Below are 23,957 nucleotides of genomic sequence, written 5' to 3'. Positions count from 1 at the left end.
GACATAGCAGGCCTACAAATTACAAACTCAGCAATAGACAGATATTTGCCACGAAGTGAACATTCTTTCACAGGGAAAAAGAAAAAGAAAAAAAATCACTTCTATTATGACATTTTCAAATCATCATCCTAGTTGTCATTATTACCACAAATAGCAACATCTTACAAGGAAATAACCAAGGAATGAAACAACCAGCTATGATTTGGCATAAGTGATTTTCTTCCCTGCCTTGACATCATATACTAGTTACTAGCTAGTTCTTTATAAAAATAAAGTTGATTATTCTTAACCAGATATTGAGTGGCCGTCTTCATCAATGACATGAAAAGTTGGAATGGATTTTGAGAGAGACATTTCAGAGAAACCTTCATGAGAAAAAGGCCTTCATCTTATGAACTAATAATAATCCAAGGGCAAGTTTTGTTATTTGCTATTTCCATGGTCAACCAAAGCCCTTCCTTGTAACCCCAACACCTATGGAAGCTTCGTTTCCAAAAAAAAAAAAAAAACACCTATGGAAGCTGACCTTCATATTCCAGTCCCTCCAAAAGGTCCACCATCAGCGAAAAATGCCAGCCATTATATTATGAGTCTAGGGTTCAATTCTCACTATATTTTAATTCGTTATGTAGCGGGACAAAAATGTTAAAAAGCATTACGGCACATGATCAAAGCAAAAAAAAAAAAAGTCTGAATTTGCAGGATTCAACCGGGACTTCTTTGACAAACCTTATCAGAAACAAACTAAGAAGTGCAATGACGTGCACTTCTGCATTAAACTTAGAGATTTCAAAAGGCAGCAAAGAGAGAAACATGATAAGACTGTTAGTCTCTACCACACTAGTGTAGTTGAGAGAAACTGCGTACCTGAACCACTTCTTGGTACACTCTGGCCCTCTCTAAGCCACTACATATCTCAGCCTCCTGCCCAACCCTTTACTTTTTTGCGCCAATACAAGAATCTGACAAGTTCTTCTCTGATTTCACAACACTAGCAAGCATTTCTTGACCTTCAAATCAATAAGGCATGAATGCAGTATACCTGTTCTGACTATAAAATATACGTACTAACACACTAAGCCTCTCCTCAAGAAGTAGCTCATTAACTGCCTAGTCCTATAATTAGCTATGGTAATCATCACAAAAATGCCATCAACGGAAAATAAAAGAAGAAAATAATCAAGCAACTTGGAGAATGGAATGTTGAAGAAGATCTTGAGAACTGAACAGATCCAGTAAAGCCTCCTTCATTATTGGTTACTGGGGTTGTATTGGGTACAGCAACATTCTTGCATGATCCAAAAGGTGCTCCAGCCTGCAAAATCTCATCAATACAATGTGTTTCACAAGAGCTCCCCATGTAAAATGATATGTCATAAAAAGAGCAGATAAGCTCTCTACAATTCAATCCTCAAGAACTCAAATCGATCCTATATTGGCCAAATTATGGAGAAAAACATAACATCCAGAAATGCAGCAAACATTGGACATCTGCTGTGTGATGTCATATTAAGGTCTTTAGAGTTGACAAAAAACTCAACAATATAAAGATAAAGTCCAATCAGTCTACCGTTCTCAACATTTTTTCTCCAACAAAGAACTTTCAACAGAACGGTTAAAAACTTCTTCCTATTACCTCATCTTGACACAATAATTTTCCGGCATGCAAAAGCAAGAAAAATGCACAGAGCATGGATTCATAATTTGGTGACTAGTTGCAATATTTTGCCCACTCTAGACTTACACGCCCTGAGTTGGAGTAAAATTCAGGAGGAGAACATCCATTAAGAAACTTGGAAACAATAATACAATATCAGAAAATCTCTGATATTTTTTTATGAACTTAGCTTAAAATTGACAAATAATTCAATAAGACCAAGGACATCTGGTGATTTTGGAACAGATAATTTTAGCCTGAGCAAATTAGCCCTGTATTTTGTGATCAAGACAATGTTGGATTCAAATCAAATGGCATTTCAAACCCCATATCTAGCTCAAATGGCAACTCCTCCCTCCCATAAGAATGAGGTGGGCAACGAAATCATGGGTTCTAAACCCAAAGGGTTAGTCAAAATGTAAAAGGGTTCATAATCAACTAGGCAAAATATGGAATTGGAGCGATTAGTATCCAGTTATAGTGGACAAACCTGGCAGGCAGTCACAGTACTACAACCACATAATGTCTGTCCATTCATTCTATCCACAGCATCAAACACGCCTCCTCCATCACTCCTCTGCATTATTTTAGTTCCCAGTTAGGATGTTCGATTGGAAATCTATTTTCATATGTTACTCATCTATGAGTGGAATTTCCAATACCATGTAAAAGTTGACCGCCAAAAAATTAGGCATCAAGTTGCCTGCTGCTTTGTAGCAGGTACCGACCATCTCAGCCAGTGGTGTTGAATGCTCCTTGCAAGCTTCAGCCTGAACTGGATATGTTGGGAAGTAATTCTGAAAGAAAAGAGATGCACTTTTTGAATTCAGCGGCTTTGATTCTTTTCTCTTTGGGCATGAACCTCGTACCACCCCTGGATCTCCAGCTGAAACCCAATTCATTATGATCCCGTTATTGGATATAGAATGTACAATAACATGTCATCACAACATTACATTCTTATAATGCTTACACTCATTTTCCACCATGTACTTCCACTGATAAGCAATTCCTTCGTCCGCTTCCTTCGAAGCAACAGAGGTGAAAACCAGAAGTCGATGATTGTCTTGCACCATCTCGGTCACAGTGGGCCAATCTTCACCCCTTTTAGGCATCTTGGACACGGGAAACCAATACTTGTCCAACCCAGCGTTGGTGAAGAGTTTTGTCAACCCTTTAGGAGTATGCACATAGTCTTCAATAATAATGGTCACAATCTCTGTCGGGTTTTCACCCAAGAATGCTTCCACTTCCTTCAAAGTGTCAATTGCAGGTTGCTGAAAAATTGCAGTGGGAACATTACAAAATTGATTTACACAATCATTATTGAACAAAAAAAAAAAAAAAAGCGTAGCGTAGAAGTTAAGGAAAAGAGAGGATAGATTACGAATGCAGTGAAGTTGAAACATTGCCCTCGAAATGAATGGCAGAGCCAGATATCATTACCGAAATCGTACATATCCAGCATCAATCCCCTCACTCCATTCTGAATAATGGCCATCAAACGAAAACATATAAATTAATCGGAAGAAATTTTTTCATCAGAGATATAGAAAAACCCATTTCTCTTTTACTTGTCTTTTGGCCTCGAATGCCAAGTAAAAGAAAACTAAATAAAATGTAAAAAGCGTAAAGGACATAAGTGAGCTGATCACTTCGTTTATCAACATCAAGACACCAGATATGCAATGTTCAATTTTCCTTTTCTTATTCTTTCCACCCGATTCCCAGAAACCAATCAGGGCGTCAACAAAATAATAATAATAATAAAAAACTTTAGGTAATAAGAAAAGAATGTCACATACTCTCAGCTGATTAGTCACAGTGTCTTCTTGATTGAAGAATGTCAGTCTCTGAACACCCGGCAAAGAAGGTGCATCAACAATACTAAACGAATTATGAGTCACCACCCATGAATACTTATTGAAGGGAAGCCCATTAATCTACATACGAAAGAAATGCAGCATAGTTCAAACCCACCACCAAATTCATGTACAGCAAAGTGGAAGAAAAAAAAAAGCTCACACCCATCAGAAAATTTCCAAAACTAAAAGCAAAACAAAATCTTACAATTGAATTGGGAATGGTGGCTTGGCCTCTGATGCAGGAAGGCTGGGTCTTCCCCAAAGCAGGGCAGTCGCCACAGTAGAGGCCTGCCCCACAGTCCGTGGGAGCCGAACAAGCTTCCAGAACCTGAGAATTCTTGAACGCTCAGTGCCAAACTTAGAAAAAGAAAGTGAAACTGCACAGATCTTGAAACCAAATGAGACTTTCGAAGAAAGACAGAGAAAGTGAAAACAGAGGAACCTGGCAACTCCCATTGGAGCAAGCGTTGGAAGTGTTGGAGAGGACTGAGAAGAAGAGTGAGAGAAAGAGGATCCCAATAGCAGGAGCTCTGCACATGCCGCTACAGTGATCCGCTAAACACCCCAACATCGCAGCTTCCTGTGCAGAGCTCAAGAGAGAAAGAGAGTGAGAGAAGCAATTCGAGATACACAGCACGGCAAAAGAAGGAATTTTTACCGTGGAGGGGAGACAAGTGTCCGCGGGCTTTATGCCTTTATCTCCTTTGCTTTTTTTTATCTCTTATTTTAAAGGGGGTCTGAGTCTGACAAGCACTTTTTGTTTTTGACAAATGACAAGGTTGGAACTTTTATTTAGTATACAGGAAGTGACGACGTCGTTTTAGCAGCATAGTATTATGTTTTTTTCTTATGGGGCAAGTAAGATTGGATTGTGTCGTGTGTCTTACCATGATGGTCTTGGTCCTTTTGAAGCATTGGATTTTGCCGCACTTTGCAGGCTACCCACCTCTAAGTGCTTTTCACGTGGTGGGGTCGGTTGCCCAGTGGGGCAATGTAGTGTGACTGTTTTGCTTTGTCCACTCCCACCACCTACATTTCATAAATTCTGCATTTACATTCGCTCCTACCTCCAACCTCACACTTCCTTCAGCTTCTTACACGACCCAAAGTTGTAGGTAAGAAGAAACATTTCAAAATGCTTTGGTTGGTAAGAAATGCCTTCCTAGATTATTAAGTGTTGGCATATACTTTTTGATTCTTTTCCAAAGCTGTCGTGATACATGTTGACAGGTTAGGATTGCGTTTAGGAATATACGAAAAGGATTTAGTTACGTACCTGGTTACTCCAAAATCAAATCTCTTCATGAAGGGGCGTCAGATTTCACTTTAAAAATAATAAATACATTTCGAAAAGGCTATCCAGGGATTCGATCGGCCCAATTGTCCCTTTACAAAAAATATTGACGTGAAATCATATTGTTGAATCACTAAGCTCCTAGTATTTTTTTTTTTTTTTAGCGAGTACAATCAGCTCTGAAATAAACAGGAATTGTTAGATGATAATCAAGTTTTCTATGGAGATGGCAATGACCTCTCCCAAAACAAAATGATCAAGAATACTTCTTTCCTCTATGGTCAATGCGAATGATGCCTCTTCCTGTAAAAGAATGACAAAAAATAAGAATGAGAAATAAATCCTCGGATTAAGCAAGCTTCTTAGCACGACCACTTGAAGGAGCACCGTCCTCTTTTTTCGATCCAGATGCCTCGGGCTTTCGAGCCCAAGCAGGTGCTCTGTCTGGCTCATAACGATAATCATAAAAAAGTTCCTCTCCAGCACAAATTCGTTCCTTGGCAAATATACCCACTCTGTGATCCCCAGCAACCATAATAACCTGCCTCGGAATTTCGGTTAAAAACGTAAATTAGAAATTGGAGAACACCCTACTAGTAATGCCCTCAAAGTTTCTAACCATACAGTTCAAAGGCCCAAAATTGTGCAGAATCAGAAAATAGGGCTACCACAACCAATGGCAGCCAAAATGGTACCTTTGCATAACAATTTGGATCTGGAGAGTGGTTGGCAAACTTCAATTTGTCACCCTTCCGGTACGCATCAAGAACAAACTGCAGAAAGTTTCAAATTATATTCAAGTTGGAACATGAACTGAAAAGGAGATTTGATCTTCATGCAAAATCAGAAGTTAGTATTAAGCATGCCTGATCATTCAGATTGAAGAGAAATGATGAATTTTCACGGTCATAAATCTTTCCACGCTTATCTGCTTCCCGATGCGAAATTAGCTCCCCAGTGTACTCACCAAGGTATTCATGCTTGCCCACACTATTCTGGAGGGTTGCCAAAAATTGTTAGAAGAAGAAAATGAAGCACAAAAAAACATCAGGTTGATGAGTTACCTTTAAGAACGCCCCCCAACCGGATACATCAGATCTACCAAGTAAAACCTGCACACACACAAAAATCAAGCTGTCGTCATTATAAAATTACCACAAGAATAAATAACCTTAAACAGCAAGGTGTAACCAGCAAAATACAAAATGCCATGACAAGTACTAACCAAAACACATACACGTAGAAGGAAAACAAAATCATTTTCAACATAGATATAAAAAATAGAATGATGCTGTAAACGTTAACTATGGCTGCTAACGTAGAGACCTTCAAATTAAGTTGTATAGTATCAATATAACCCAAACATCAACTAGCCCCTCAATGGGTCTAATAAAAACTTGCAACTCCTCTCTTACATGGCCCTTCAAGGAGAGCTACTTAAGGGCACACAGGAATAAGATAAATTGGACCCGTTGGTACTCGTATGAGAGGATTGATTGATTGGTAATCATAAAATAATATGGACTAATTGGTACTTATAAGATAAGATGCGTATATGTGAATCAAAGAGACTTCACCCCACTTTGATATTTCTCCCTACAACTAGTAGAATTATCAAAAGAAAAGGTTCACATAACCACTTGCATCAAATAAATAAGAAAAGGAAGAAAAAAATCACGAACAGTCATATATAATTACCCTCTGTTGCTGTTTGAGAAGAAGCTTCATATTTCTACATTCATAATTATCACCTCTTTGGCTAGGAACCCCAAAAGTACCATCTCCACAACTGCAAAGCCAATTTGAACGACTCAAAAAGTTAAAAATTGTATAAGAAAAAAAAAATCACCAGAATAACTGTATTTAGCAAGTGAACTCTACTAAACTAAAATCTTGAAATCGACTGGTTTTTCAAACAGAAATACAGACAATAAAAGACTTAATAGCAATTTTTTTTATTGGTAAGTTCACACACCCGGTGGGACAAACTTAAGAACCATGACATCTATTGATAACTGATTACAGTTTTCAACCCTGTTTACAAATTTTCACAAATTACTACCATATTAGAAGCAAAAATTAAATTCAATGTGGTGCATTTAGAGAGAGCAAAACACGAGGAGTTTTAAAGATTGTGAGAGACTGTGTTATGAGTTAAAAGCTGATATGTCAAATCTCTTTATGCTTGGATGGTGGCGTACAATAGTCCTTTTTTTTATAGTTTTACTGAACTTCTGGACTTGCATTCTTCTTTTTCTCCCTTTTTGTCTACTAGGGTCACACCTCTTTGCGTTTTCTATTGAGATTTTTAAAAAATAAAAATAAAAACTAAACCCCATTACATTTTAAATCCCAAAGAGACAAATGCTAACTTTGACATGCTGAACTAACTTTGCCAAATTTCAAATCCTTCATTTGGTTAGTACTAGCTGATGCTATTGATCAAGGCAAACTATACTTATTTTTTCTTTTCTTCTATTTCCTTTTCTTTTTTTCTTTTTTTGGAATGAAGCAAACTGTACTTGTATTTACAAGGCAACCACCAAGATGTTTCAAACAATTTACCTATTGAATTATTTTCACTAGTTAGCAATGTCGATCTGATTTCTACAGTTAACATGTGTACAAGCATATGAGAGCACATAAATTTGCCTGGTCAGTCTCAGTAACATGTATTGAATTGAAAGGTGAGATAAGTCTTTGACCAACAAGCAATGGCTGATCATGCTAGCGCGAAAGCTATTGCACATTAGCGCTTTACTTTTCTTGCCCAAATAACGGTAGAAGGTGAAACAAAAAATGAAAACAACAGTTACAAACTCACCTGACCCAACAATTCCTACAAACATCCGGGTCACATTCTCTGTCCGCAGCAAAGCATGGACATTGCCTGCTTCGGCATTGACTTTTAGCACAATGGCACCCTCTAAATCGGTTCTTGCAACTCTTCGGACATCTAGTTTTTATTAGAAAGAAAATATCAGTCGAAGTCCCTTCATTATCAATATCATCAACACACACAAAAAAAAAACATCTAACTTAATAAAACCTGTAATTGCTAATCTAGTGACTAATTAGCTCAGGAAGAGAAACCTCTAAAAGTTTAGACACTTGAGAAAGGGAGAGGAGAAAGACATGAAAATAAAAAAAGGCTCCATTCTTTATTTCTGTAATCTTCACAACAAGATATAAAAACTCACCCACAGTACTTTTCACAGCAGGTCCCATTTTGAAGACAAGCACATTGCTTTCCACAAGCTGTTTGGCAACCACATGGATTGTACTGCCGACATGGCTGATCTTTCCTCTCAGTAATCCGCTTCCTAATTGAATGGTAAGCAGCAGACTTCCAGGTATACTTCAAGCGGCGAACCCTACCCCTCCTACGCAAAAATCTTGATCTTCTTCTCACTTCATTATTACCCTAAAGTTTATTATCCCAAGACAAAAACATAATCACTTGTTAGGGCAGGGAGGGTCCTCAGCAAGATATGGACAAGCACAATAAAGCACTAACCACAGTTCCATTTAAGTCAACCTTAGAATAGCCTTCAACAAGAGAGTTTGCACCATCGCCAACTTGGCAAGACAGCTTACTCTCAGAGCAATTCATGTATTGAAAAACATCCCAACATGTCTTCATACCGTTCAAAAGGTTCCTTGCAATTAAACAGCTGTCATGACACATAAAGAGAACATTAATGAGCAGTCAGGAAGGAGAAATCTCATGGTAACAATGTGCAAAAGCAACCAGAGTAGATTTCTGCGAGCAAAGAGGCAGGAAAAAATATATCTTTGATTTTTAGATACCATTAAAGTTCATGATAATGATTTTTATTAGTAGAAACTGCTTATGTCATGCTTTGAACCAAAACCAAAACACCTCAATAATTTATCCAATTCCTAGGACAAAACAAGAAAGTTCAGCAGATTTTCAAATGTGTTCAGATCAATTATCTCATATATTTAAATCCTGTGCATCCGTTGTGCCAATAACTATACAATATACAACTGGAAAAGTGAAATATTCAATCAAATACAGTTATATCCACTGACCTGCTCCTGCCAAAAATTTCAGCACCTTTCTCAAAAAGGCCCTTTTCAATAGCTTTCCAAGGTTTATTATCACCCAGCTCTTGTTTATATACATTTTCATCTACAAACTCTTCTTTCCTCAAGTTGTCATCACTACTAGTGGCAGGTGGATCAGTATTTATATCATTTGATGAAGCATCAAGAACATCACTCTGCACAAATTTGTGACCATCCTGAGTTGATGATTCCTTCCTTCTAGACCTTCCACTAGTTGGAGATTTCACATTCTTATGTGAAGAAGAACTAGTATCTTCATTTTCTTTACATGAATTAGATTTAGGCTTCATATCACCTGGACAAAGACCTCCACTCACAAAGGAATCACAATCATCAGAAGCTAACATTTTCTTCTGCCTTTTCTGCATGCAAACTAAAACACGCTCGGCAACTCGCTTGCTGTTCCTCTTACTAATTCCACATTTTCCTACAAGCTTAGTTTTGGGAGGTGATGAGTGGTGGGTAGAAGTGGTGTCCTGCCCCGGTCCATTCTCTGAGTCACTGCTTTCTGAGATATTCTTTGCATTTGATGAAGCACTTTCACTTTGGCAGGACTTGGCCCTCTTTCTAGCAGATGGACCAGAAGATTTCTTTCTAGATAATATCTGAGTCCCAGTAAAACCAGATGAAGGGACATTTTTTTCTTCAAGATCACCATTCATGGAAGAGCTCACTCTAGCAATTCTTTGTGACTTCAGTACCTGACATGAGTCAATATTTAGCTACGTAAACAGTTTGTTTGCCAATTCTCTACAGATGTTCCCAGAGGCACAAATCGCCATAGTAATACACAAAACACTTACAGATCGATAGCAATGTGGGCCACACGGTATATTTTCCTCATCTGCAGGGCACCATGAAGGTTGTTTCTCAGCCTGAAAATATTTTGTATTAACAAAGAATGTAAGAGTTCAGCAAGATACTCAGACACCCATTTGAGAATTAATTTAGAGGAATAAACTTACAGGAAAGACAAGATCCTGAGAGCATCCATGTAATCTGCAATCAAAAACCTGCCAAAGGAAAAAAGAAAAGGGAAAAAGAATTCAACAGAATTACCTACATGATAACAGAACAAAACAGCACAGAAACAAATGGAGCACTAGAACAGTGCTTACTAGACATCGACGACAAAACAGGTTGTCAAAAGAATCAAGAGCTGCGTCAAGATCTTTGTCAAGAAAAGAATTCCCATTTTGCAAAATGTCTTCATTATCCCCGTTCTTAGAACCTCCCACAGCCTTCTCTTCCTTAATAAGAATTTCGTATCTTGCCTGTATAAGATGTTTGATCGTGTTTCATATCTCTGTAAAGCCAGCACAAACCAAATGGGAAACGGCTGGACCAAAGCTTACACTATGACCAGTTTTAATCAGATCATAAATAGAATAGAAGCACGGAGAAGAGACAAAATTTGCCCCTTTGAATAAAACGCAACAAACTAAAATCCAAACCTTGACTTCACAAGGGCTTCGAGCAAAACACTGTGCCAGTGATTCGAGCACTTCATCAGATAAACCAGTTTCTTTAGCAGTCATGCTGACAACACAATAACAGAACACCACAAGACCAATAAGTTTTATATCACATGCAGCATAAATAAAAAATAAAAAATAAAAACACATTTTTGAAAAAACACATAAATTAAAGTAGAAAAATTCATCTCATAAGAAAATATTGGCAAAAATTAATAACTCAGAGCAGAATAAAAAAGTTGTTTCAACTCAACACGGTTGTACATATAGGGATAAATAGAAGACTGTCAAACATTGAAGGGCAGTAACCCACATAAAATACTTTCCATATCAAGACAAGCTTGAGAAAAATTCCTTCTTTATCAGCCAGAGTACAAGTGCATATAATAAGCAAATAATATGAGAACATCGCAAAGAAAGAATGAGAAACCCAGAAAAAGGTGAAATGGACATGGATGCTTATGATACTTTCACATTTCAAACCAACAGAGAAGTAGATCAGAAAACCGCTTGAGTAGCTTCAATCACATGCAATGAAGACATGCTGGAGATTAATCAGAAAAAAAGGGGAGATCATTCTTGAACCGTACCCAAGCAAATGAAAAAGAGGCCTCGTTTAGGTGATCATGCTTGGTTTAAATACTTAATAAGAATGATGAAACCAGAGGTTGAGAAATTTACCTAAAATAAACCTAATAAAAATTAAACCATCCAGAAGCTGTTGCAAGAGTGAAGATGAAACAATAAAACATTACAAATCATTGTAAAAATTTATTGATAATGAAGGGTTTAAAATAGGCGCAAAAATGATAGGACTTTTTCTTGCTTCCTCTTTCTTTATTTGATGATCTAATTTGTCACATATTAACCAACCCCTGGTGTATTCAAATGTAGTTGCTGAGGTTTCATTATTATCATTCGCTATCAAATTAGTCTCTAAAAGATTAAACTAAGAGTTGGTGAGTGCGTGTGTGTGTGTGTGTGTGTGAGAGAGAGAGAGAGAGAGAGAGAGAGAGGGGCAAAAAAAAAAACAGCACAATGTTAGTAGAACATGGCCACTAACCATTATTCGAGCAGTTTAAGAGACACAATCACTGCACTACCTGTTGCAATTACATTTTCTTTTCTATAATGAAATCATGATTCAATGGCAATTCACTTGACATAAAGGTCAAAAAGCAATTGAGAATCCACAGGCAACATATTACAGAAACAAGATAAAATTTTACAAAAATAAAGAAGCCAAAAGAAGACCAATATAAGACTTATCGACCACATTAGTTAATTTGGTTATACCAACCGAAGTATGTAATCTTCAGACTCCACAAAACTTCTCTTTTCCTCTTCGTCATCAATTAATTCCTCCTCACTGTCACTGCAAATTAGTGCTTCACCACCATTTTGATCATAATAGATTCTGCGTCGACCAACCACAGACTGATCCTCTGTCATTCTTTGATTTCTGCACCAGAATTATCATATTCACTAAAATCTCGAGAGATAAAAATTAGGTGTAATTAGAAGTGGACAAATGAATATCACATCAGTAAAAAACTATTCCACGTGTTTTATATGTTCACTATTCCCTCCTAGGCGCTCTCAGTTTATACTTCCCGTGTATATGGGTTGCGCCCCTTTGCGCTCTTTTATATCATCATCATTACTTATCAAAAAAAAAAAAAATATGTTCACTATTACCAATGAGCTTTAGCTGAAATGATAACTCTCATTCATCAAAAAAAAGAAATGATAACTCTCACCCCAAGAGAACAGAATATAATATAATATAAAAGGAAATTTCAACACACCTGTCCAAAAAAATCCATGTAGTATAAGGAGGCAATCTTTTTACTTCTGAGAGCTTAATAGGGCGAACAGCATTCTTGACTGGAACATTAGATCCTAGAAGAACTGCTGTAGAAGCATGGGCATCCTCTTGGGAGCTACTGCTATCTCTATCCCCATTACTTGCATCAACGCCATTATGCATATCAAGTGCATCTTTCTGCCTCTTTGTCAGCAGATCTATACTTCTATCACTATCATTAGTCCTACTGGTCCTTCCTTCCGTAGACAATTTATACAAATGGTTTGACACACCAAGCAATTTCTGTCTGTTATCTTCCATTCTTTTCTGGGGAAAAAAAAAAAAAAAAAAGATTAATGAGAACAATCTCAAAACAGTCTTACAAGATGACAATGCCAAATATCATCTAAGGTACAACAAAAATGCACCTTTATGGAAACAGACCGGTCAGCAGCAACTTGCTTCTTTACAGAATCAATGACTGATAAAATCTCCTTACCATTTCCACTTGTTTCTTGTGACCCCATCACCTGTAAACAATCACAGGATTCTAACCTACTTACAATATACAACACAGCTAATTTCATACTGTAAACAAACTCTCCAAACTCATATTCAAATCAGATATGTGCCTTCCATATTCGAGTGTGCAGTCTTCAAAACCAAAAAAACCTATGTGTAAAACTTGATGACGATATCTTTTCTATAATAACAGCAACAAAATCAATGACATTAATAATACACAGAAACTTGAGCTCACAACCTAAACCTAGTGTATTGTACACCAGACACTAGTTAATAGATAATTATTTGGAAATTGAACGTGTGAAATTCTCAGCACAAACAAGTTAATTCTTAAAACTTTAAATTACTCCGTTCTCGAAGATTAACGAGCTCCATTCTCGAAGGTTAACGAGCCAGGAATTTGACCGACATCAAAATAGTTTGTCCTAAAATTCACTGAAATTGACACCGAAACCTAGTTAAGCCATCTACTACACAATGCAGCTAACTTGTCAATAAAATTCATATTTAAATTTAATATTAAATTGCGGAGGAAAAAAAAAAAAAACCCAAAACAAGTACTAAAATAATCGCAGAAATTGCTATGTTTGACGCTGAGCTAAATTGAAGTTTTTCAAGGATTTTCAAGAGAGTATGAGGCAGAAAGCGAATACCGAAGAGTCTTTCGTAGGGTCCGATTTGCTGGCAGAGCCCTTGGACGCCATTGGCGAAGCCTATCCAGACCCGATTCGGTAATGGAGGTTCGGATCTGGATCGGGCTCATGCAGAGGCTGACAATGCCAGAGAAAATCGGAGGAAGTGTACGGCACGGAGGGTTGGTTTTGTGAGCTGGGATTTGGCGGGTCGGGGCTTGAATGAAAACCCTAACCACGCCTCTCAATTTGGGACTTTTGGCCGTTTTAGTTTAGGGATTTTTTAAATCTAGTAATTGGGGTTTAGAATAATCCCACTTTCTAGATGGGTTAGAAAGCGCGTTTTAAAGGGTGGTACTCTGTCGTTTTGAGGAGTGAATAATTTGGGGGGAAAAGGAGCGGTGGTGCTCTATTTTTGAATTATGTACTGTACCATGTTACACCCCACATGCCCTCTCCCTTGGATTTTGTACTTTAATGGAAACCTTGTTTAGTACCCATTTAAAACTATGATCAGTGACAACTATGAAGGTTTTTATTTTTATTTTTATAGATGAGATAGTATTGATGAAATACAACAGGAAAAAATATATATAGAAAACATAAAGAAATATTGAAGAGATGGACCATTTCCATTGTCTAAGAGAGTATCCTATAAAGAGAATTCGATTTCTCAATAATTTGTTGTTGGGATTGTTAGTAATGTGAGCAACAAATGTGAAACATTATCTATACGACTCACTTGTCTGAGTATGAGAACCAGTTAACCGAGACTTGCTATAGTAGGTATGCGGTAGGCCTCATAAAGACACTCTCACTAACAGTTTAACAATAAAATTATTGAATATCTCTATCTATAAGAGGACATGCTTGACAAAATGCTTATAGAAAACTTGGTAAAATCACTATATTTTACTCTCAAGGCTAGCTCAAAGGTAAAGGTAAATTAAACCTTTGCCTAAGTCCTCCTAATCTATAAAAGAACACCAAAAGGGTCTCTTTTATTAAATTTGTCTTAAAAAAAAAGAAGGTGAAATGCCTCAAAAGAAATTAAATGAGAGAAGACCATTGGACATACTATAAGGGTTGAAAATAGAGAAGGGACATTGTTTTTTTGCTGTGATCAATGGTTGCTGAAAAACTTGTAACATTGATTTGATGAGTAATGGGAAATTTATGCTTGCATTAACAAACAAAAAAAAAAGAAAGAAAGGAGAATATATATATATATATATATATATATATATATTAGATCAAAATCATACTGGTACATTAGTTTGCACAAAAGACAACCATTGCAACCGAAGTACGAAAGGACAATCCTGGAGTAGTAGGTTGATGAAGGATCCGATGATCCGTTGGCCCATTTAGAGGTCCGTCGGCCCAAATAAAGCATGGACTCACTATCATAAACACGCACAAACAATCATGACCGTAAAAGGCAAGGCATCAACCTTTTTCTACCTTGCTTATCCACAATCAATCCAATAAGGAAAGGAAACTTTGAAGAATCTCAGCGGAAGAAGGGAATTTATTAGGGTCGTCCGCCTTCTAGAAAATGGAAATTTGAAATCATTCTGAACGTGGATTAAACTCGCATGCTTTTGTTTTGAGGAAATTCATGAGGAAAGTAAATTAATCCAAGTGGGATAACTCTGTCGTCACATGACTTATGAGACTAATGACTCGTTGAACTCTGCATCGTCTGCCATAGCCAGCAACTTCAAAATCCATACTTCCTTCTTCTGGCCCAAGAAACACCGTTAACTTCCCGTCAAACTTGTTCCCAACACCACTCCGCACCGTAAGGGGTCTTCCCCAACCGAAGTCATTACCGTACACATCGAACCGCGGCGAGCTTCCTGTGACCAATCTATTACTTGGCAGGAAACTGGCTGTTATAAACTTAGGGGTTTTTATCCAATCCTCCAAATACTTTATTATTTCTTCTGTTTTTGAGAAGCAATCGTCTTGTTTATCTGCGAAGCCGCCCAGCCTAGTCCGTGTTCAAGAAAATCCCCTGCAGTGGCCGTTACGTTCACCAATAGAATAGCGTTTCCTAGATACTCCTCCAGCAATGGTGGTTGTAATCTTTGCCTCATTCCCATGAATACGCAGTAACAAACCTCTTCATCAGCATTGAAAGGCCGGCTGCGAACCACAGATCGCCAAAGATGAGCAAAAACCGCTTAAAGGGACGAGATCTTGTTAGTGCTCATTTCAGAATTTGCTTTGGCTTTAAGTTGTTGGATTTTCCTTTCAAAAAAAAAAAAAAAGTTGTTGGATTTTCTCCTTTGAAAAATGAAAAACTCTTTGTTTTAGGGGTGGACAAGTGTTGGAACTCTCATTGCACTGGAATTGGAAAGGAATGCGAATGGGGAGATTTATAATAGCATCAAGAAAGCTCGATCCGATGATCGGAGGAGATTGTGAAGTGGGATCAGAAGAACCCGTAGAGATCCCAGACCAAGTATTGAAGAAACGCCATAAGGTGGTGCCGTCCGCAACGCTGTGGTTTTAAGTGCAACCGATGAAGATGCCATCAACGAGCTCAGTCACTTGCACTGCTAGCAATGGCTTGGAAACACCTTCGCAGTTCAATACCCTGTTCATCAGAAAGAAGGAGTTGACAATATCGGGAATGTAGAGGGGCTCAAGGATATCGGCCACGGTGACGCCATTTGCCACCGCATGAACAAACTCTGCTCCTCCAAGATTATTGCAGTCGACAAAGAAAGAAGTGGTCTTATGATCATCATTGTTTTCAACCATGACTAGGCGGCCGGCGAGAGGATAGAAAATATCCAACGTGCGGGACAGAGAGGTCTTTAGGTGATCGATGACACTGCCTTTTAGTTTATTTTCTTGCGAGGGGGTAAGTTTGAGTAAGAGGAGGCCCTTTTGGATGTGATTAATTGCGATGAGTTGAAGATCCAATGTAGTCAACTCAATCCTCCCGGTTGAGTCGCTGGGGCTCGCTGTCGGCCAGACGGTGCTCGTGGATATGAAGCGAATGTTTGTCATCTTAATTTACTTTCCACAAGACAAGCTGTAAATAATTGACTGTCTTAAATAATTTGTTTTCAATATTTTATTTTTTATATCACATTAATCATTTTTTATTAATATTTAAATAAAAAAAATATTACAAAACAAATTTTTATCACTTTTTTATACCGAATATATATAAATTTTTTCACACTAATTATTTTCTATTAAGTAAAAATGCTAAATGTCTTTACCAAAATGCCCATGAAGACCATTCAAAACGTGTGGTTGTTGGGTGGTTCCTCTTGTGAGGGACCATCCATGTACCTAAGTATTTGAGTTGGGTTGTAAATTCCTCACACTTTCCACGGGTGTTGAGTTTCCATTACAATAAATAATCATTTACAAAATAAGGTTGTTCCACAAAATACGTTCTTAAAGAGGAATGAATAATATTTGAACTATACAACCATCGGATATTGTCTAAGCAAGATTCATGTGAATTCAAATGAGTGCCGAGATCTTTGGTAATATTTGAATTCAAATGAGACCGATCTCAAGAAGCAGAGGTTATTGGTTCAAATTTTCCTACACGTTTTTCTCTTCTTATGCGAACATGTAAAATGAAAAATAATAAGAAAGGAGAAACATTCTTGGTTTGTCCATCTTTTGTTCATTTTCTAATAAAAGATAAATTTACAAATGAATTTATGTAAAAAATTTACATCAAACACATTTCGTAAGAAAATAAAAAAGGCAAATGCCTGCTAATTCGTAAGACAAAAAGAAAAAAGAGTTGTGTTTTTAAAAAGAGTTAACGATAATATGAGGAAATAATTATAGGAAAACTTATCCCATTTAAAATTAGGAACTTTAGTCAGAAAATCTGTCCATCACCTATCAACGATAGATGTGAAAGCGCCAATAAGGATACGGTTACTAGTAATATCAACATTCGTATTTGCATAACCTAATTATTACTTTTAGGTATTTGCATTCGTATCAAGTGATTACTATCTACATTCGTATGATTATTGCTGTTAGTAAATATGGTTATTATCCGTTATTTCGTACATAAGGTAATGAATGTCTTAGTCCTTAAGTTGTAATTTCTGCATTTTAGTAAATACAAAAAAAAAAAAAGAAAAAAAAAAGACATTATTTATAGTTAAACACTATTATTCATATTATGCTTGCTAATCATTTTGCCATAAATTACATTTCCATTGTCTAGGAGTGGATCCTATAAAGAGAAGATTCGGATTCTTAATAATTTGTTGTTGAAATTGCTAGTAATGTGAGCAGCAAATGTGAAATATTATCTATATGACTCACTTGTCCGAGAATAAGAGCCAGCTAACCGAGACTTGCTATAGTAGGTAGGCATCATAAAGGCACGCGAACTAACAATTTGACAATACAATTGTTGAATATCTCTATGTATAAAGAGGACATGCTTAACGAAATGCTTATAGAAAACTTGGTAAAATCACTATATTTTAGTCTCAAGGCTGGCTGAAAGGTAAGGTGAATTAGACCTTCGCCTAAGTCCTCATAATTTATAAAAGAACACTAAAAAGGGTCTTTTATATTAAATTTGTCTAAAAAAAGAAAGGTGAAATGCCTCAAAACAAATTAAATGAGAGAACCATTGGACATACTATAAGGGTCTAGAAAAAAGTGACATAGCATGTCTACAATCTTAAAAGATTCTAAACTAAAGCATTAATTATCCACTTTCTTTTTATAATTATTTTTTACTTATTTTTTTCATCGCTCCTAAACTTTTGCTTTTTAGTTATATCATTTTACTCCCTTAATATTTGATATTTTATACTTACTATTAAACCCCGTTTATTTTAGTTAATCTTTGTTGCAAGTTTAATTTGGATCGCATATCCTCAAATCTGATGTGAATTGGCTCTAAGAGCATTCACATAAGCTTTTTTCTAATTTTTTTTTTTTAAAAAAAAAATTTAGAGAACAAAATTACTTTTTTCTCATATTTAAACACACTCCATAATAACTTCCATTTTATATTTCTCTATAATATTAAAATATTATTCATTTTACTTTTTATTTTTATATTCATTTATTTTGTATTTGGAAGTGTGAGAGGGGAGAGAATGTCCTTTTATGATTATAATAAATCATGTAGATTGCTATAGTTAAACCTAATACGCAAATTTTTTTTTTTTTTTTATAACATGTCCACACAAGGGAAAGGGGATGGGAAATTCGAACTAGTGACTTTCGCTTCATAAGGCGTGGTTCACAGCCGATTGAGCTACTTCTTAGGGACTCCAATATGCAATTTTAATGTATAGGGAAAATACAAAAAAGCTGTTGTAAATGAGTTTATGTGATTTTTTAAAGATTTTTTCTATATATAAAAAATGAAAGCTGCTTTAGAGTAGTCGGTGAGAATACCAGAGATGATTTACCTATGAAAATAAAGAGGGACATGTACACCTCCTTTGATAACTTTTGGTTATGAGCAAAGAAGGGGAAAAAATAGAAAAAAGATATGACTTTTGTTTATGGACTTCATTATATACAAAATGCAGAGAACTTTCAATCAAACATTTGAGGAAACTCCGCCACATGACTTATGACACTAATGCCTCGTTGAACTCTGCATCGTCCGCCATAGCCAGCAACGTCTCAGGCGACAGGCAAGCTTCAAAATCCATACTTCCTTCTTCTAGCCCGGGAAACACCGTTAAATTCCCGTGAAACTTGTTCCCAGCACCACTCCGCACCGCGAGGGGTCTTCCCCAACCGAAGTCATTACCGTACACATTGAACCGCGGCGAGCTTCCTGTGACCAATCTATTACTTGGCAGGAAAGTGGGAGTTATAAACTTAGGGGTTTTTATCCAATCCTCCACATATTTTTTTATTTCTTCTGCTTTTTGAGAAGCAATCGTCTTGTTTATCTGCGAAGCCACCCAGCCTAGTCCGTGTTCAAGAAGATCCCCTGCAGTGGCCGTTACGTTGACCAATAGAACCGCGTTTCCTAGATACTCCTCCGGCAATGGTGGTTGTAATCTTTGCCTCATTCCCACAAGTACGCAGTAACAAACCTCTTCATCAGCATTGAGACGCCGGCTGTGAACCACAGATCGCCAAAGATGAGCAAGAACCGCTTGAAGGGACGAGATCTTGTTAGTGCTCATTTCATCATTTGCTTTTGCTTTAAGTTGTTGGATTTTCTCCTTTGAAAAATGAAAAACTCTCTGTTTTAGGGGTGGGGAAGTGTTGGATCTCTCATTGCGCTGGAATTGGAAAGGAATACGAATGGGGAGATTCATAATACCATCAAGAAAACCCGACCCGAAGATCGGAGGAGTTTGTGAGGTGGGATCAGAAGAACCTGTAGAGATCCCAGACCAAGTATTGAAGAAACGCCAGAAGGTAGTGCCGTCCGCAACGCTGTGGTTTAAAGTGCAACCGATGAAGATGCCATCAACGAGCTCAGTCACTTGCACCGCCAGCAATGGCTTGGAAACACCTTCGCAGTTCAACACCGTGTTCATCAAAAAGAAGGAGTTGACAATATCGGGAACGTAGAGGGGCTCAAGGATATCGGCCACGGTGACGTCATCTGCTACCGCATGAACAAACTCTGCTCCTCCATGCAGGTTATTGCAGTCGACAGAGAAAGAGGTGGTCTTATCATCATCGTTTTCAACCATGACTAGCCGGCCGGCGAGAGGATAGAAAATATCCAACGTCCGGGATAGAGAGGTTTTTAAGTGATCGATGACGCTGTCACTGCCTTTTAGTTTATTTTCTTGGGAGGGGGAAGGTTTGAGGAAGAGGAGGCCTTTTTGGATGTGATTAATTGCGATGAGTTGAAGATCCCATGGAGTCAGCTCAACTCTCCCGGTTGACTCGCTGAGGCTCGCTGTCGGCTGGACGGTGGCCGAGGATATGAAGCGAATGTTTGTCATCTTAATTTGCTTTCCACAAGACAAGCTGTAAATAATGAGAGGTGTCGTAGATGTACGCAGACCAGACAATGGGCTGTGTTTGTCATTGGCCAAAAATGACTTAATATTATATATATATATATAAAACAATTATTTTTTCTCTTTTCATTTTTCTATACCAAATATTCTTAATTAACCATGTGTTTGGGTTTCCATTACTATAAATAATCATTTACAAAATAAGGTTGTTTATACATTCTGTTACGGAGGAATGGATATTATTTGAACTATACAACCATTAGATATTGTCTTAGCAAGATTCACGTGAATTCAAATTAGCGCCGAAATCCTTGGTAATATTTGAATTCAAATGAGACCGATCTCATAAAACGGAAGTGATTAGTTTAAATTTTCCTACATTTTTTCCTCTTTTTATGCGAACATGTAAATAAATAAATAAGAAAGGATAAACATTCTTGGTTTGAATGGTTTTTTAGGTCCACAGAGTGATAGGGAAATTGAAATCTGCAATGATAGAAAAACAGAGTGTTGGGGTTTGGCTATTCTTGGCTATGGAGAGATTTTGGGATGAACTTGAAAATTGTATGCAGAGAAACATGGAGTTTTTCTCCATTCAGTTATTGGTGTCACTGGAAGGTTCTGAACCCAGCAAAATATATCAGGAAAGGCACAAGAAGCAGCCATTATAGATTCGTCTCTCTCTTCCTCTGTTTGCAAGAACGTTCTTGTAATACCTCGGTCTCATATTGAAAAGATAAAAAGAAATCCACATAGAGTGGGTGATTTATAAAGATAGTCATACGTGTTAAGTCTCACATTGCCTAATTACTATGTGAAATTAGACTTTATAATAAATTTTAAGAAAATTCTAAATTGATTAGTCATTTTAAAGTGATAGTGCATATGTGGCTAGTACTGTTTCCTAAAAGATTGTGCATAATATATATATACAACCTTATTATTTTTAAAAAATTAAAATTATTTAAAATAAGCTAAAAAAAATAGAGGCACAAAAAAAAGCCCAAAACACCATTAAAAAGCTCAAATATAAAGAAGCGCTTATTGGTTTTAAGAATTGCCAACAACCAGTTATAAAATATCTACTAATTGCCTAAGTAAAGCTTTGTAGACTTGTAGTTATTAAAGTTCAATACTGCCTTAGGCGATTGTGGTTAGCAGCTAAAGCCAATAATCACTAACTATAACCAGCTTGTACACCTCTAAATCCCTCTTACCTCGTGGGCTTGTACCATATTTTCCGGTCGGGTGTGCCTGAGTAATGAACTTAGACCTGCAGTGGGGTTGCCTCTGCACAAGCACACATGGCCAGGAGTATTTGGATCCTCCCATATCAAAGCCTGCGTCTAAAAAGGTGCTATTTCATTAAGAAGTAAAAGAAAACATCTTAAATAGAATATGATGATGGAGAGCAAAAATGTTGTCACAAGCATCAACAACAGTTCTCATTGAAACAGTACGTAGCCAAGAAAGTCGTTGATTATTGTAGCATTTTGCAGAAGGCCTCTCCAAATTGGAGAGCCAGATGATCATGTAAAGGAACTTTTTTATGACTTTTTTTTTTTTTTAAAGCAGAGTTAACCAAACTAATTAGAAAGTGATTTTGTTGATTGAGATGTGAATACCGACAACCAAAAGCCAAATAGCCTAATGGACTGATATTTTTATCAAAGGATTACCTTTAACATTAAAACAGAGGATAATCTGTATCAGGGGCGGACCTTTGTCCCCCCAACATTTTAACCCCCGCTTTTAATTGTCTAGTTCTGCCCCTGACCTGTATAGACTACAAGTGAAATACTCTGTGCATTATTTTATCTATCTTTATTTTTTTTCTCTTCACAAACAAGGAGAAGAATACATAAGTTTGACAAAATAGCTGGTTGAACAAATGTTCCAACTATGAAATCATTCTGAAAGTGAAACTTGCATGCAGAAAACAAAAGCATAAATGCAGAGAACTTTAGATCAAACATTTGAGGAAACTCAGGAAAGTAAATTAATCCGAGTGGGATAACTCTGTCACATGACTTATGAGACTAATGCCTCGTTGAACTCTGCATCGTCCGTCATAGCCAGCAACGTCTCAGGCGAGAGGCAAGCTTCAAAGTCCATACTTCCTTCTTCTGGCCCGGGAAACACCGTTAACTTCCCGTCAGACTTGTTCCCAACACCACTCCGCACTGCGAGGGGTCTTCCCCAACCGAAGTCATTACCGTACACATTGAACCGCGGCGAGCTTCCTGTGACCAATCTATTACTTGGCAGCGAAGTGGGTGTTAGAAACTTAGGGGTTTTTATCCAATCCTCCACATATTTTTTTATTTCTTCTGCTTTTTGAGAAGCAATCGTCTTGTTTATCTGCGAAGCCGCCCAGCCTAGTCCTTGTTCAAGAAGATCCCCTGCAGTGGCCTTTACGTTCACCACTAGAATCGCGTTTCCGAGATACTCCTCCGGCAAAGGCGGTTGTAATCTTTGCCTCAATCCCACAAGTAAGCAGTAAAAAACCTCTTCATCAGCATTGAGACGTCGGCTGCGAACCACAGATCGCCAAAGATGAGCAAGAACCGCTTGAAGGGACGAGATCTTGTTAGTGCTCATTTCAGCATTTGCTTTTGCTTTAAGTTGTTGGATTTTCTCCTTTGAAAAATGAAAAACTCTTTGTTTTAGAGGTGGACAAGTGTTGGAACTCTCGTCCTCATGAATTTCATTGCGCTGGAATTGGAAAGGAATGTGAATGGGGAGATCTATAATACCATCAAGAAAACCCAATCCGATGATCGGAGGAGATTGTGAGGTGGAATTAGCAGAACCCGTAGAGATCCGAGACCAAGTATTAAAGAAACGCCAGAAGGTTGTGCCGTCCACAACGCTGTGGTTTAAAGTGCAACCGATGAAGATGCCATCAACGAGCTCAGTCACTTGAACCGCCAGCAATGGCTTGGAAACACCTTCGCAGTTCAACACCTTGTTCATCAAAAAGAAGGAGTTGACAATATCGGGAACGTAGAGGGGCTCAAGGATATCGGCCACGGTGACGCCATCTGCCACTGCATGAACAAACTCTGCTCCTCCATGGTTATTGCAGTCGACAAAGAAAGAGGTGGTCTTATCATCATCATTTTCAACCTTGACTAGGCGGCCGGCAAGAGGAAAAAAAATATCCAACGTGCGGGATAGAGAGGACTTCAGGTGATCGATGACACTGACACTGCCTTTTAGTTTTTTTTCTTGGGAGGGTGTAGGTTTGTAGAAGAGGAGGCCCTTTTGGATTTGATCAACTGCAAGGAGTTGAAGATCCCATGGAGTAAGCTCAAGCCTCCGGGTTGACTCGCTGGGATGGCTCGCCGTCGGCCGGACGGTGGTGGTGGATAAGAAGCGAATGTTTGTCATCTTAATTTGCTTTCTACAAGACGAGCAAATTAAACCATTCAAGTTTGTGGCTGTAAATAAAATGAGCTGTCTTTAAGACTTGTGGATGTTGGGTGGTCCCTCCGATGTGACTTGTGTGGGGCCATCCACGTCACCGATCGCAGACTTGCAATATCTTTGGCTATGTTTGCGAAGAGGCCGTAGCTGGAACGGTACTGTTCTAGCTACAGTGCCAGCAGCAAAAATTGACTTTTTACTCTTTTTTTTTCTTCAATA

At 37.7% G+C, this 23,957-nt stretch overlaps 4 protein-coding genes and 1 pseudogene across 5 annotated transcripts; all 5 read right to left on the bottom strand.

Annotated features, from left to right (window-relative positions):
- Positions 1 to 955: 955 nt before the first annotated feature.
- Positions 956 to 4,200, bottom strand: LOC132186397 (PI-PLC X domain-containing protein At5g67130). Its single transcript, XM_059600359.1, has 8 exons — positions 3,965 to 4,200; positions 3,728 to 3,850; positions 3,463 to 3,600; positions 3,045 to 3,143; positions 2,631 to 2,934; positions 2,320 to 2,543; positions 2,148 to 2,234; positions 956 to 1,315 (listed from the first exon to the last, which is right to left on the bottom strand). Exons 1-8 carry the CDS (start codon positions 4,091 to 4,093, stop codon positions 1,139 to 1,141), a joined length of 1,281 nt encoding a protein of 426 aa, XP_059456342.1. The 5' UTR covers positions 4,094 to 4,200; the 3' UTR covers positions 956 to 1,138.
- A 615-nt stretch (positions 4,201 to 4,815) lies between these two features.
- On the bottom strand, positions 4,816 to 13,614 carry LOC132188390 (histone-lysine N-methyltransferase CLF). Of its 2 annotated transcripts, none has more exons than XM_059602826.1 (17): positions 13,369 to 13,614; positions 12,619 to 12,720; positions 12,192 to 12,517; positions 11,684 to 11,845; positions 10,363 to 10,447; positions 10,027 to 10,182; positions 9,874 to 9,921; positions 9,712 to 9,783; positions 8,873 to 9,630; positions 8,355 to 8,490; positions 8,017 to 8,240; positions 7,641 to 7,772; positions 6,515 to 6,605; positions 5,881 to 5,928; positions 5,683 to 5,811; positions 5,512 to 5,589; positions 4,816 to 5,357 (listed from the first exon to the last, which is right to left on the bottom strand). In XM_059602826.1, exons 1-17 carry the CDS (start codon positions 13,417 to 13,419, stop codon positions 5,166 to 5,168), a joined length of 2,790 nt encoding a protein of 929 aa, XP_059458809.1. In that variant the 5' UTR covers positions 13,420 to 13,614; the 3' UTR covers positions 4,816 to 5,165. The 2 variants fall into 2 exon arrangements, with proteins under 2 accessions (XP_059458809.1, XP_059458810.1); XM_059602827.1 differs by having other exon boundaries at positions 8,873 to 9,609; positions 13,369 to 13,613.
- Positions 13,615 to 14,982: 1,368 nt separating this feature from the next.
- On the bottom strand, positions 14,983 to 16,601 carry LOC132186537 (uncharacterized acetyltransferase At3g50280-like; annotated as a pseudogene).
- Positions 16,602 to 18,944: 2,343 nt separating this feature from the next.
- LOC132188692 (uncharacterized acetyltransferase At3g50280-like) lies at positions 18,945 to 20,291 on the bottom strand. The gene has a single exon (XM_059603220.1). It carries the CDS (start codon positions 20,289 to 20,291, stop codon positions 18,945 to 18,947), a length of 1,347 nt encoding a protein of 448 aa, XP_059459203.1.
- Positions 20,292 to 22,054: 1,763 nt separating this feature from the next.
- LOC132187181 (uncharacterized acetyltransferase At3g50280-like) lies at positions 22,055 to 23,743 on the bottom strand. The gene has a single exon (XM_059601400.1). It carries the CDS (start codon positions 23,700 to 23,702, stop codon positions 22,341 to 22,343), a length of 1,362 nt encoding a protein of 453 aa, XP_059457383.1. The 5' UTR covers positions 23,703 to 23,743; the 3' UTR covers positions 22,055 to 22,340.
- Between the last annotated feature and the right edge of the window lie 214 nt (positions 23,744 to 23,957).

The sequence above is a fragment of the Corylus avellana genome, chromosome ca7 (assembly GCF_901000735.1).
Source record: "Corylus avellana chromosome ca7, CavTom2PMs-1.0".
NCBI lineage: Eukaryota > Viridiplantae > Streptophyta > Magnoliopsida > Fagales > Betulaceae > Corylus > Corylus avellana.
This window is presented reverse-complemented; position numbering and strand designations above follow the sequence as displayed.

What these genes read in the sequence shown, in the direction of transcription:
- LOC132186397 (XM_059600359.1), bottom strand. Translation starts at nt 4,093, where the DNA reads ATGTTGGGGTGTTTAGCGGATCACTGTAGCGGCATGTGCAGAGCTCCT. An exon ending in GCTCCAATGGGAGTTGCCAG is followed by an intron (nt 3,851 to 3,964) that starts GTTCCTCTGTTT and finishes AAGAATTCTCAG; the next exon opens with GTTCTGGAAGCTTGTTCGGC. An exon ending in CTGTGACTAATCAGCTGAGA is followed by an intron (nt 3,144 to 3,462) that starts GTATGTGACATT and finishes GCCATTATTCAG; the next exon opens with AATGGAGTGAGGGGATTGAT.
- LOC132188390 (XM_059602826.1), bottom strand. Translation starts at nt 13,419, where the DNA reads ATGGCGTCCAAGGGCTCTGCCAGCAAATCGGACCCTACGAAAGACTCT. An exon ending in TCTGAAGATTACATACTTCG is followed by an intron (nt 10,448 to 11,683) that starts GTTGGTATAACC and finishes TTGTGTTGTCAG; the next exon opens with CATGACTGCTAAAGAAACTG. An exon ending in GAAGCCCTTGTGAAGTCAAG is followed by an intron (nt 10,183 to 10,362) that starts GTTTGGATTTTA and finishes CATCTTATACAG; the next exon opens with GCAAGATACGAAATTCTTAT.
- LOC132188692 (XM_059603220.1), bottom strand. Translation starts at nt 20,291, where the DNA reads ATGACAAACATTCGCTTCATATCCTCGGCCACCGTCCAGCCGACAGCG.
- LOC132187181 (XM_059601400.1), bottom strand. Translation starts at nt 23,702, where the DNA reads ATGACAAACATTCGCTTCTTATCCACCACCACCGTCCGGCCGACGGCG.